We start from the raw sequence: 13,014 nt of genomic DNA on the forward strand, positions 1-13,014 counted from the left end.
TCGATCCCACATAATTGGTGACCCCGACGTGATTGGCCGCGCAAAGGCGAATCGAAGTAACCGCGCGAGTGTTAACGGGTTAAAACGCGACGTGCAAGACTCGAAATCCCGCGTGTAACGATCCCGTGACGATGACGGATTCCGCGAGTAACACCGATGCTGCAGTGGCGCGAATAGCGGTCCGTGTTCCGCCGTTCTGGGAGAAGAACCCGACGACCTGGTTCCGACAGCTGGAATCCCAGTTCGTGCTGGCAGGAATCACACAGGATTCCACAAAGTATCATTACGTCAGCGCGAATCTGGACAACAGATATGCCGACGTGGTGATAGATATCATTAATAATCCCCCGGCGACCGACGCATACGAAACGCTAAAGGCGGAATTAATCCGAAGACTCTCCGATTCCAAGGAGCAGAATATACGGCGCCTCTTGGAACACGAGGAGATCGGTGACCGGAAACCGTCAATTTTCCTCCGACGACTTCAAGGCCTCGCGGGTGACACAGTGTCGGACGATTTCCTCAAGACTTTGTGGGTACGACGTCTTCCGGCGAGTATACAGGCCCTCATGGTTTCGCGCCAGAAGGAATCGCTCTCCGAGTTGGCCGCGCTCGCCGACGCCGTCGCGGAGGTGTCCGCGCGCCCGCAAGTCGCTGCCATACCTTCGAGGCAAGCCGACCTGGTGGCCGAAATCGCCGATCTCCGTCGCGAGATCGCCGCCCTCCGCGTGGGGAGACGTGACTTCCGTCGACCGCGTTCCAAGTCGCAAAATGGACGCCCCAGGTATTCGCGATCGCGTAGTCGCGGCGGGGAACACGATTCCACCGATGGAAAGTGTTGGTACCATTGGAAACATGGGGCCGCCGCGAAAAAGTGCCGCGAACCGTGCAATTTCGTGTCGGGAAACGCCCGGGCCATACGCTAATGGCGGCTAGCGACTCCGGGCCAGCGACGAGCCGCTTATTTGTAACAGATCGCGACACGAAGACCAGTTACATGGTCGACACCGGATCCGATCTGTGCGTTTTTCCGCATACGCGAGTGAGTGGTCCGCGTGAAAAGACATCGTATGTGCTTCACGCGGCGAACGGAACCGTGATATCGACGTACGGGTGCGTCACTCTCCACCTAAACCTCGGCCAGGCCCAACCCAAGGGCCCCCTCGGCCCAACCTCCAGTTTTTCGTGGAGATTCGTTGTCGCGGACGTTACAACGCCTATAATAGGAGCTGATTTCCTCAGTTTTTACGGCCTCCTCATCGACCTACGCGGAAAACGGCTAATAGATAGTCGCACGTCTTTGACGGCAGTGGGACGCGTCGCAGAGGCCAAAAACAACAGCGTCAAGGCGATTTCCGGTGAATCGAGGTATCACGCGATCCTCGCGGAATTCCCGGATATTACGCGGCCGTCGGGAGGACACCGCACGACGAAGCACTCAACGTGCCACCACATCCGGACGACGCCCCCCCCCCCCCCACGGTGTCCTGCAAACCGAGACGTCTCGCCCCCGACAAACTGAGGCTCGCAAAGGCCGAATTCGAGGCCATGGTGAGGGATGCAACAGCTCGACCGTCGGAAAGCTGCTGGTCATCAGCCCTGCACCTGGTCCCCAAAAAGGGCGACGCTTGGCGGCCGTGCGGTGACTACCGCGCGTTAAATTCGAGGACAATACCCGACAAATATCCCGTGCCGCACATTGAAGATTTCGCGCAGTGTTTGGCCGGAAAGACAATTTTTTCAACGGTAGATTTGGTGCGTGCGTACAACCAGATTCCGGTTCACCCAGACGATATCCCGAAGACCGCGATCACGAGACCCTTCGGCCTATACGAGTTTCCGTACATGTCGTTCGGCCTACGAAACGCGGCACAAACCTTTCAACGGTTCATGGACGAAACGTTGCGCGGCCTCGAGTGGTGTTACGCGTATATAGACGATATCCTCGTGGCATCGACTTCACCCGAGGAGCACGAGCACCACTTGAGGGAACTTTTTCGCCGTCTGGACGATTACGGAGTGTTGGTGAATACGGCAAAGTGTGTTTTCGGGGCACCGGAAGTGGCTTTTCTGGGATACGCAGTGTCCGCGCGTGGCACCCGACCGCTGCCAGAAAAAGTCGAAGCAATTCGAACTTTCCCTCAACCGACGACTGTGAAGGAGCTGCGACAGTTCCTAGGAGTGGTAAATTTCTACCGAAGATTTGTGCCAGCCGCGGCCCGAATCCAGGCTCCTTTGAACGAGGCGCTGCAGGGGAACGTTAAGGGTCGAGTCCTCGTCGAGTGGACAGCGGACAGGTTGAAGGCGTACGACAAGTACAAGGAGAGCCTCGCACGCGCAGCCCTCCTGGCACATCCCGACGTCACGCTTCCCCTGGCCGTTTTTAGCGACGCATCGGACTACACGGTAGGCGCCGTGTTGCAACAGCGAGCACCCGACGGATGGCAGCCTTTGGCGTTCTTCACGAAGAAATTGACACCGACCGAACGTAAATATAGTCCGTTTGACCGCGAACTCTTAGCCGTGTACAAAGCCGTAAGGTACTTCCGCCATATGATCGAAGGACGCGAATTTTCGATTTTTACAGATCATAAACCGCTGATCTTCGCGTTCGCGCAAAAGCCCGAGAAACATACCCCTCGACAATTCCGATGGCTCGACCTCATCGGGCAGTTTTCCACCGATATCCGACACGTGTCCGGCAAAGATAACGTAGTCGCGGATGCCCTATCGCGAATCGCAGAAATATCGAGCACCGTCGATTACGTAAAGCTCGCCGAATCGCAGCAGCAAGACGAGGAATTGCGCACGTTCCTACAGTCGGATTCGTCCCTAGTATTAAAGAGAGTCGCTCTTCCTGGGACAAGCACCGAGTTGTATTTCGATACCGCTACACGTACTTTGCGACCGTTTGTCACGAGACAATTCCGCAAACCGGTATTCGCCTCCCTCCACGGCCTTGCTCACCCCGGCGTTAGAGCAACAGCGAAATTGGTATCCGAACGTTGCGTGTGGCCAGGTATACAGAAAGACTGCAAATTTTGGGCACGAGCGTGCGTACATTGCCAACGCGCGAAAGTTAGTAGACACGTGTCTACCCCGACGGGAAACTTCGCCGCACCCTCGGAGCGTTTCGACCACGTCCACGTGGACATTGTCGGCCCGTTGCCGACGTCGAAAGGATTCCGCTACTGCGTAACGTGCGTGGATCGGTATACCCGGTGGGCGGAGGTATTTCCCGTAAACGACATTACCGCAGAAACCGTAGCACACGCGCTATTATTAGGGTGGATCGCTAGATTCGGGGTGCCTCGACGGGTTACGACGGACCAAGGACGACAATTTGAGTCCGCTCTCTTCGAACAATTGTCGTCTCTTCTAGGCATCCGGCATCTACGCTTCTACGCGAACGATTTCACCGCCAGTTGAAAGCTGCGATAGTTTGCCACGCCAATACCGATTGGGTCAACGCGTTACCCATCGTCCTCCTAGGAATACGAACGGCCTGGAAGGAGGACATTAAAGCGACATTCGCCGAAATGTTGTACGGTGAGACCATTCGTCTGCCGGGCGAATTCTTTTCGAACGCGCAGACAACAAGCAGCAGCACCGAAGAATTTGTCTCGCGGCTCCGCGATCATTTTCGAAAAATTAAACCGTCACAGGTTTCGCGTCACGGCGTTCGACGAATTTTTGTATTCAAGGACTTCTCGACAGCGACCCATGTGTTCGTGCGCCACGGCGGCTGCAAGCGAGCATTGCAGCCCGCGTACGACGGCCCATTCTGCGTAGTCGAGCGGCACCCGAAACACTTCAACATTCGTGTGAAGGACAGAGTGGTTCCGGTGTCGTTAGACCGTTTGAAACCGGCGTACTTGCTCCGCGACGATGAGCAAGACAACACCGACCCGCAACCGCGAAGCGCACCTACCGCACCAATCGAACCAGACCGCATTACCAGGTCAGGTAGACGGGTACGACTTCCCGATCGTTACGTCGCAACGTAATTCCGAATGTATATAAACCTCGTGTTGCGACGCGTAACGACCACCCAATCGCTCAACGGTTTTCGGACCGACCGACGAAGCGATGAAACACTATAACGCGTTAAAGGCTCTCAACAAGCCATTTTTAGAGGCATTCCCGATTTACGCGATAACGAGCAAACTGGATGAACAAACGCGGCTGCGGTGGAAGGAAAAGACACAAGGTTCCGGTCCTCCGACCATGGAACAACTGTTAGATTTCCTACATAACCGATGCAGAGTTCTGGAAACATCAAAAATCGAACCGACCAGATCAGTAACTCGTTCCCAAACGAATACGAACATGTTTAATCGCCAAACATCAAATCCTAACATTCGCGCACTCGCTCACTCTTCACAATAAGCTCGTTGCTTTATGTGCAAGGGAAATCATTTTACTCAGTATTGCGAGAATCTAACAAACGCGAGTATCGATCAACGAGCAGAGTTGGTTCGGGAAGCAGGTTTATGCTTCAACTGTTTACGATCAAACCACGACATCAACGCATGCACTGCGGGATCTTGTAAACGATGCAACGAAAGACATCATACCTTGCTGCACAAAGAATCGTCGCCGGTACAATCGGCTGTATCGTCCCTAAACGCAAATATCGGTAACGAAACGCTACTCTCAACCGCAATCGTGCACGTGCAGGATAGGAAGGGTCTGCTACATCCGTGCCGCGTCCTACTGGATTCGGGTTCACAGTCCCACTTCATGACAAAGCGTTTTGCTACGAAATTAGCGTTGCCACAATCTAAAGGCAACAATCCGGCTCGAAGGACCAAAATGTTGAGCGATGCCGCGACTTTCGTTTCGCGTTGCTCGTGTTAGTTTTCGATTTAACGAAAAACTGAACTCGTTGAGATGAATGTAAGAGTCGTTGGTTGTACAAATTTATTTTACTGTAAGGACACTTGACTAAACTCGGCCGATGCAATTCTTCACGTTTTCACAACTTATGCGGTGTTACAACGATGTTACGAGCGTTCCAGCGACTGCCGATGTTAACGATACGATAATGCTACGACGTTGGGTTTGCGATTTCTGTTGTTGATCTGAACTATGTTAGTGCTTGGCGATACTTATAACTACTCCCGCTACGATTCCCTCCCTTCGTCATTTTTTGGGAGGAATTTTCAAGGTGGCCTAGGGGCTGTGATTGGCGGAATTAAATTCGGAGGATGACCGTAGCAGACAATAAACCAAGGAAGCGCTTCGGACCTGGCAAGACATATTGAAGTTAAAAACGCGATGAATAGGATAGCGCGGGCTGGCAAACAGATGGCCCGGGAACGAAATCCGTAGTTAAAAATCGGACGCTAAATAGTTATGTCCCACGGCTTCAAGGATTTATTGTAGCTATGTCATAAACGGTAATTTATTTAGATTTGCGAGGGTTGTAAACGGACCCGTCTCGGTAGTGGCGTTAAAAACGTTTTTTCGGTAGGCACGTGGCGGACAGACGGCTCGCCTAGGTCATTGTTCAGGAAGGTGAGGGCGCAGGTAGCCCAAGGACGGTCCGAAAACCGTTGAGCGATTGGGTGGGCGTTACGCGTCGCAACACCGCGTTTTAGATCAATTTGTATATAGTAGATTGTAAGTCGTATTTATAAGTTAGCATAGTTCGACCGTACCCTAATTTTCACCAAGGGGGTGGTGTGGCGACCGTCGTCCGCCGACACTTCGGCGAAAGGAAAATATACGAAGGCACGCAGCCTCGCGCACGGCGACCAACGATCGGCGACGCAACATTGTATGTCGGTACCCGTGTCGTGGAGTCGCCGAATTCCTTCGCCGAAGATCAGTTCGTCACGAGACGCTCATCGAGACACACCGAAATAAAAACTGCTGTAGCGAACGATATTGTGTGGTGATTTACATCCCGACTACCTCGTCTACCGATCCCACAGTTCGTTTAGTGAATCAATCTCGTTCTTTAGTCTGCAAGCTTCTTTACATTGTATCTGAATACCTTTAGTATACATCTTAACTTGATTAAACCTTATAAATACATCGTCTATGTTCAATCCTATGTAAATATCTACTTCTGAGTTATACAAGTATGCTTTATTGATTTCCTCGTGGAATATCGAGCTGTCCTCTAAGGGTACTATATCTAATCCGTATACGAGGTTCCCGGTAAAGGTGATGGTGACCGTCCTGCAAAGTAAGGTTTTAATCGGTTACCGTGTATCTTTTTAACTTGGTTGTCGACAAAAATTTCATAGTACGGTGTGTTGACTCTTTGTATCCTATATGGTCCTAACCATTCAACATCTAACTTGTCTTTTTTATGATCGTTGTGTACTAACACAAAATCTCCTTCTTTAAATATTGCCTGAGTCCTGACAATCTTTCTTCTTTGGTCCCTTTGATACCTCTTTTTACTCTTCAACAGAGTTTCTCTAGCCAGTGTCAAATATCTATTCAATTGTTTTTGCCAAAGTGAAAACATTTCATCATAGGTGAAACCTGTGGTTCTCGCGATGGATGAGGGTAGGTTAGCTTTTCTACCGAAGGCGAGTTCGAAAGGTGTAAAGCCAGTTGCTTCATGAATAGAAGTATTGTATCCTAGACAAATAAAGTTCAGAACATCGTCCCATTCCTTGTCACTGTCGTGTAAGCTAGTTCGTATTAAATCTTTTACTGTAGCATGAGTTCTTTCTAAGGATCCGTTGGATTGGGGATGGAAGGATGTGGTCTTTACGTGTTTGATTTTAAATGCTTCTTCGAATTTCGTAATTAGTTCGCTAACAATGTTTTGTCCCTGGTCGGTGAGTATTGTTTTAGGTGCTGAAAATATGTATATGTAGTGGTCCAGTAATGCATTAAGTATCGACTCTGTCTGTTGTGTTTTTAGTGGTACTAGTATCAGGTATTTCGTTAGGTCATCGTGTATAGAGAGTATAAATTGATTTCCTTTTTTGGTCTTTGTCATTGGGCCTATGATGTCCATAGCTATTTTATCGTTCGGTTGCATTGGCGTGTCTGATATTATTGGAATTTCTTTAGGTCTAATTCTTGTTAATTTTTCCTTTTGGCAGGCGTCGCATCTCTTCACATAATCTTCTATCTTCTCCATCAGGTGTGGTATTTTGAATTTGTCCTTTATTCTCTGATAGGTCTTCTGTATTCCGAAGTGTCCGGTGGCGTCATTGTGGTTTTCTTTCAGTATCGTCTCTATTTCTTCTTCCGTCAGTTCTCGTATCGGCTCCCATGCGAAGTAGATCGTTTTATACCGGTCGTTGAAGTACATTAGTATGATCTTGATCCTATTTTTCTCCATTTCGGTTAGTGCCTTGTCTCCGGTTCCAATCTTCGTACTTTTCTGCAGTATTTGGTATATTTTCTTCAGCCAGTTTATTCTGTCGTAATTGCCTATTTCAGTTTTGGTTAACTGATAGAACGTATGGTCATTTGGTACGATCTTTAAACGCGCTGGTATTGTTTCATCCTTTTCCCATTCGTCGAAAATCTTTAAGTGGTTTTGAATTTCGGGATCTTCTTCGTCTTGTTGCCTGGTGATTGCATGTACTCTTGACAACGCGTCCGCGGCTGTGTTATCCTTTCCTTTTGTATATTCGATCTCGTATTCGTACTCTTCCAATTTCAGTCTCCATCTCATTAATCTTGAAGAAGGATCTTTACAGTTGTTTAACCATTTGAGTGCTTGGTGGTCGGTGCGTATGACGAACTCCCGCCCTAATAGGTATTGTCTCAGTCTCTTTACTGCCCATACGATGGCCAATAGTTCTTTTTCTGCTGTCGTGTAGTTTCGTTCAGGTGCGTTAAGTGTTCGCGATATATAACAACATGGGTGTCCGTCTTGTGATAGTACTGCTCCTGTACCTTCGTTACTGGCGTCTGTCGTTAGTGTAAATTGTCTGTTAAAGTCTGGGTATGTCAATACGGGTGCTTCACATAGCTTTTGCTTTAAGGTTTCGAAACTGTTTTGTTGTTTGTCTGTCCAGTGGAATGGTACGTCTTTTTGGGTCAAGTCTGTCAATGGTTTAGCGATCTTTGAAAAGTTCCGTATGAATTTTCGATAGTATCCGGATAATCCTAAAAATGATTTGATTTCTGTCGGTGTTGTAGGTACTTTAAAACGTTCTACAGCTAGTATCTTTTTAGGGTTTGGTTTGACTCCTTCTGCGGTTACTAGGTGTCCAAGGTATTCTAGTTCAGGTTTTAAAAATTCGCATTTGTCTGGCTGTATCTTTAGTCCAAGTTCCCTGAGTCTCTGAAGTACCATAGCTAAGTTTTCGTTGTGTTTCCCTATCGTGTCTCCGAAAATGATTATGTCATCTAAGTAAACGAAGCAGTGTTTATTAACTAGTCCTCTAAGTGCTGTGTCCATCATTCGTTGAAAGGTAGCTGGTGCATTCTTAAGTCCAAAAGGCATTCTGTTATAGTGAAAGTGTCCCTGAGGTGTACTAAAGGCTGTGTATTTTTTTGCGTCAGGATCCATAGGAATTTGGTGGAAACCAGAGGATAGGTCTAGGGCCGAAAAGAATTTAACGTTTCCTAATTGACTAAGTATGTCGTCGATGTCTGGTAAAGGGTAAGCGTCTTGGTCTGTCAATTCGTTCAATTTCCTAAAATCGATAACTATTCTCCATTTCTGTTTTCCTGAAGCATCTGCCTTTTTAGGTACCACCCATACAGGAGAGTTGTATGGCGAATCCGATTCTTCGATAATTTTCTTGTTGAGCATGTCATTCATTTGCTTCTCGATTTCGAGCTTGTGACATTCCGGAGATCTATACGATTTAGTGTTAATGATTTTATTTTCTTTCAAAGTTATAGTGTGTTTAGCAAGGTTAGTACAGGGTAGGGTATCGGTTTCTAAGTTGAACACGTCTAAGTAATGGATTAAAATTTTCTCAATAGATTCGCGGAGGTTTTTCTCTATATGACTTGTTCTCACTATGGCTTTGAATTTTCCAATTTGGTCTATTTCGTTTATGTTATAAATTTGGTTAGAGGTATCTTTGTTTGTCTCACCAAAGTTGAAGAAGCATACTCGCGTTGGTCTGCCTTCGAGATAGATTGTCTGAACTTTGATTTCTCCTGGTTGTACTGTAGCTGGTTTCTGAAAATATAGCACATTGTCGTTGAGCTTGATTTTATCATTAGAGATTTCATATTGGTACTTTTCTAAGCAAGGTAGCCCTATGATTCCGTCTTCTATTAAAGGAAAGTCGTCTGGTATACAAAGAATTTATGTGATTGGTCAAAGATTCGAATTTTAACGTATCTGTCTGCAATGTAACGGTCTTGTCCCATAAAAAATGTTCGCGGTTCTGTTTTGTTTATAACGCTATTAATTTTTGATTCTTTAATTAAATTTATTCCTGCTCCTGTGTCGATGAGGTGTATCCGTCTTCCTCCTGATGTATTGAATGCGGTGGTAAGAAGTCTTCCTGTTGTTGTATTGACTCGAATTCTTGGCCGTTCTCGATCTCTACTCTGTTTACCCGTGGTGGTAGGTTTCGCTGGCTGGCTGGTGGAAAATTTCCATTCGGACACTGGTTGGCTATGTGTCCCGAGCGATTGCACTTGAAGCATTTTATTGCTGCGTGTTCAGCTAATGGTGTTCGTTCGAAGCGCCTGAAGCTGTTTGCTTCTGCTGACTGCGCGATTGTTCGTACCGTAGGTCGTAGCGTCTTGGTTGTTGTTGATTAGCGAAGCGGTTGGTGTTCACTGCTCGTTCCGATCGTGATGCTGCTGGTCGCTTCCATTCGTTTTGCTCTTCTCGTAGATAGCGTTCGATTTCCGCTGCTTTCTTCTCGGTTTCGGCTAATGATTGAGGTTCGTTTGTCAAAAGCGTTCGTCCTATGTCTCTTCTGAGTCCTTTCAGATAGATTCTATTCACTTTCTTCATTGTTGCTTCCATCATTATGCGTCTGGTTATTGGTTGCGGATATTCGTTGGTAATGGCATGTGTTAGCTTTTTCAATACGTGTCTGAACGGATGTTAAAGTTCTGTACACTTTCTTCTTTTCCTTGCTTGATTTCTCGCAGTTGCTCGCTGTATTCGTCTGTGGTTACCTGAGTTGCCACGTTTGATCGTAATGCTTCGTATAGTTCACCAAAAGATTCTATTTGTAAATTTCGTATCCCTTGGGCTGCTTTCCCAATGATTTTCTCTACTTTAAGGGCCAGTTTTCCTACGTGGCCTTGAGTCGCCACGCTCCAAACAGGAACTAGGAGAAGCTTCCTAGCGATCTTCACGCTACAAACGGCCGCTAGGAGAAGCTCAAATGACAGTGTGTGTGCCGTGTGCGTGTGCCATGGTATGCCCCACACAACGCTAGATCCGCAAGAACGAAAAAGATTGCAAGGGTTCGGGAGGCGGCAAATCATTGTTCGATAATGCAAAGATGGCGCTTTCCAGGGGTGAAAAGCGTTAGATAAAAGATAAATCTAGAGCGCTCGCGAACGAACAGGTCCTACTTTTGCGTTTTCTAGGCGCAATTTGCAATATTCGGCAGAATGTAGATATAAGGACACATTTTCTTAAATAACCGGGTTCTTATTGAGAATGTTGACGGCGAGCGCTCTAGCGGTGACATATACAATGTCAATGCAACGCCTATTATATTGTATAATTACGTATTAAACAAAGGATTTACCGCCCCCGAAAAACCATCCCACAGCTATTATTTTGCTCAAATATAGTTCCGGCATTTTTCGCTACGAGCGCTGTATTCTCTTTCCGATCATTGTCGTCGTTAGCAGTCACTATGCTCGAATGAGAGTGTGCGGCACACTCACACACCGCCAGGTCGACGTGTACGTGTACCTACGAGAATAGCAAGGGTCCGGGATGCCGCGAATCATTCCTCGATAATGTAAAGATGGGGATTATCAGTAGTCAAAAGCGCTAGATAAAAGATAAATCTAGAGCGCTCGCCATCAAACAGGTCCTACTCTTGCATTTTCGAGCAACATTTTGCATTATTCGGTCGCATGATGCCTGTCAGAGAGGCGATCTGAGCACGCGTGGCCGACATCGTAAACAACGGCGCTGCCGTAGCTTCGTTCGAACAGCCGCGCCTCGGCACACTCACACACCGCTAGGTCGGCGTGTACGTGTACCGATGAGAATCGCAAGGGTCCGGGATGCGGCGATTCATTGCTCGATCATGCAAAATGGCAGAGTTGGGCAAAATATTTATTTAAATAAAAATTTCGAATAACTAGTAAAAGATAAAAAAATTTGTATTCCTTCTTCGAAGGTTCGAGTAAAGAAAGTATCTTTATTTGATGTGTATCGAATAATTTTTTTCGACTAGAATTTATCCGACGAAAAAAGATAATTTTTTTTATTCGAAGCGGATTTATTCAAACTTCGAATAATTTTTTCATCTTTTATCTGTATTTTCTATTCGAAGGCTTCTAATAAATCTTTGAATTACTTTTACCGAGCGCCGAGCTTCAAAGACCCAGCGACGACAGACGACATACAATGTAAGCGGATGGAGAATCGCGCACATATGAAAGTTTAAACTTTTAGATTTTTCAATATATCCTCATGAAATTGTGACGAGCGAATGGAGGGGATTTTCCTGATGAAAATAAGGTCAAATTCAAGTGTAATCGAACAAGTTTCACTGATACGTAATGTTACGATAAAAATTACAATCTCATTAAAGACAGTCCAAATGATGTCGTGTTTGCACTCGTTTTGATCGGAACAAGCTCTACAACTTGTGGCGACCCGCGCAAAGAGCACGCCGACCACCGACAACATACATTGTATACGCGGCGGCGACCGTCCTCGGAAAGCCGCAGCGAAACACGTGAAGATCGGCTTCGGGGACGGTCGCCATCTGCTAAACAATCGACTGACGCGAGGGAGAATCGGTCGGTCAAAGGTATGCGATCGACACTCGCTCGCGAACGTCGGTATAGGACGGTTGAAGGTCCACCGACGAATAAAGACGTATACCAGCGAACACGGCCTCAGTCATTTCACCCGACTCCCACATAATTGGTGACCCCGACGTGATCTGTCGCGCAAAGGCAGAGCGAACCGCGGTAGTGTGCAGTTCGGGTGCATAAAAAAATTAATTACGGAACGCAGCGATGACTGACCCGCTGTCCGACCTCGCAGCCCTCGCCGATGCCGTCATCGAGGTGTCGTCTCGTCCGCAGGTCAACGCCGCATCGACGAGTCGAATGGACGAGACCCAGGCGTTGATAGCGGAACTCCGCCGCGAAATCGCGGCCCTTCGCGTCGGTATGGACACCCGCCGCGCGCCGTCCAAGTCGCGCGGTCCTCGCGAAAGAAGGGCGTCGAAGTCGCGAAGCCGAAGCGACGAGGTACCACCTGGTGACGGCAGATGCTGGTACCACTGGAGGCACGGTCCCGCCGCGAGGAAGTGCCGCGACCCGTGTTCCCAGGCGACGGAAAACCGGCGGGACGGTCGTTGATGGCGGCGAACGACTCTGCGCCGGCTACAAGCCGCCTGTTCGTGACGGATCGGACAACAAAAATCACCTTCATGGTGGACACAGGATCCGACCTGTGCGTTTTCCCGCGTTCGCGTGTGAGTGGTGCACGCGAAAGGACGGCATATGAACTTTACGCCGCGAACGGTTCAACGATCACAACGTACGGCTCCGTGAGGTTCGCGTTGAACTTCGGCCTGCGTCGGGACTTTTCGTGGCGGTTTGTGATCGCGGACGTTACAACCCCGATAATCGGCGCCGATTTTTTGAGCCATTACGGACTCCTAGTCGATATGCGCGCGAAAAAACTAATAGACGGTGTCACGACGCTGTCGGCGGCTGGTCGTATAGTGACGTGTTGTGCCGATAGCGTGAAGGCGATTTCCGGTGAGTCCACCTACCACAGGATCCTCGCGGGATTCCCGGACCTCACGCGGCCGTCAGGAGGACACCGCACGGCCAAACACGCGACGAAGCACCACATCCGGACGACGCCAGGCCCGCCGGTATCGTGCAAGCCCCGTCGGC

At 48.4% G+C, this 13,014-nt stretch overlaps 1 protein-coding gene across 1 annotated transcript; it reads left to right on the forward strand.

Annotated features, from left to right (window-relative positions):
- The first annotated feature begins 131 nt into the window (after positions 1-131).
- Positions 132-926, forward strand: LOC143361017 (uncharacterized). Its single transcript, XM_076800258.1, has one exon. It carries the CDS (start codon positions 132-134, stop codon positions 924-926), a length of 795 nt encoding a protein of 264 aa, XP_076656373.1.
- Positions 927-13,014: the final 12,088 nt, after the last annotated feature.

Source organism: Halictus rubicundus, chromosome 14 (assembly GCF_050948215.1).
Source record: "Halictus rubicundus isolate RS-2024b chromosome 14, iyHalRubi1_principal, whole genome shotgun sequence".
Taxonomy (NCBI): Eukaryota; Metazoa; Arthropoda; class Insecta; order Hymenoptera; family Halictidae; genus Halictus; species Halictus rubicundus.

Bases quoted from the DNA above. Each gene is read 5' to 3' on its own strand.
- LOC143361017 (XM_076800258.1), top strand. From the start codon at position 132: ATGACGGATTCCGCGAGTAACACCGATGCTGCAGTGGCGCGAATAGCG.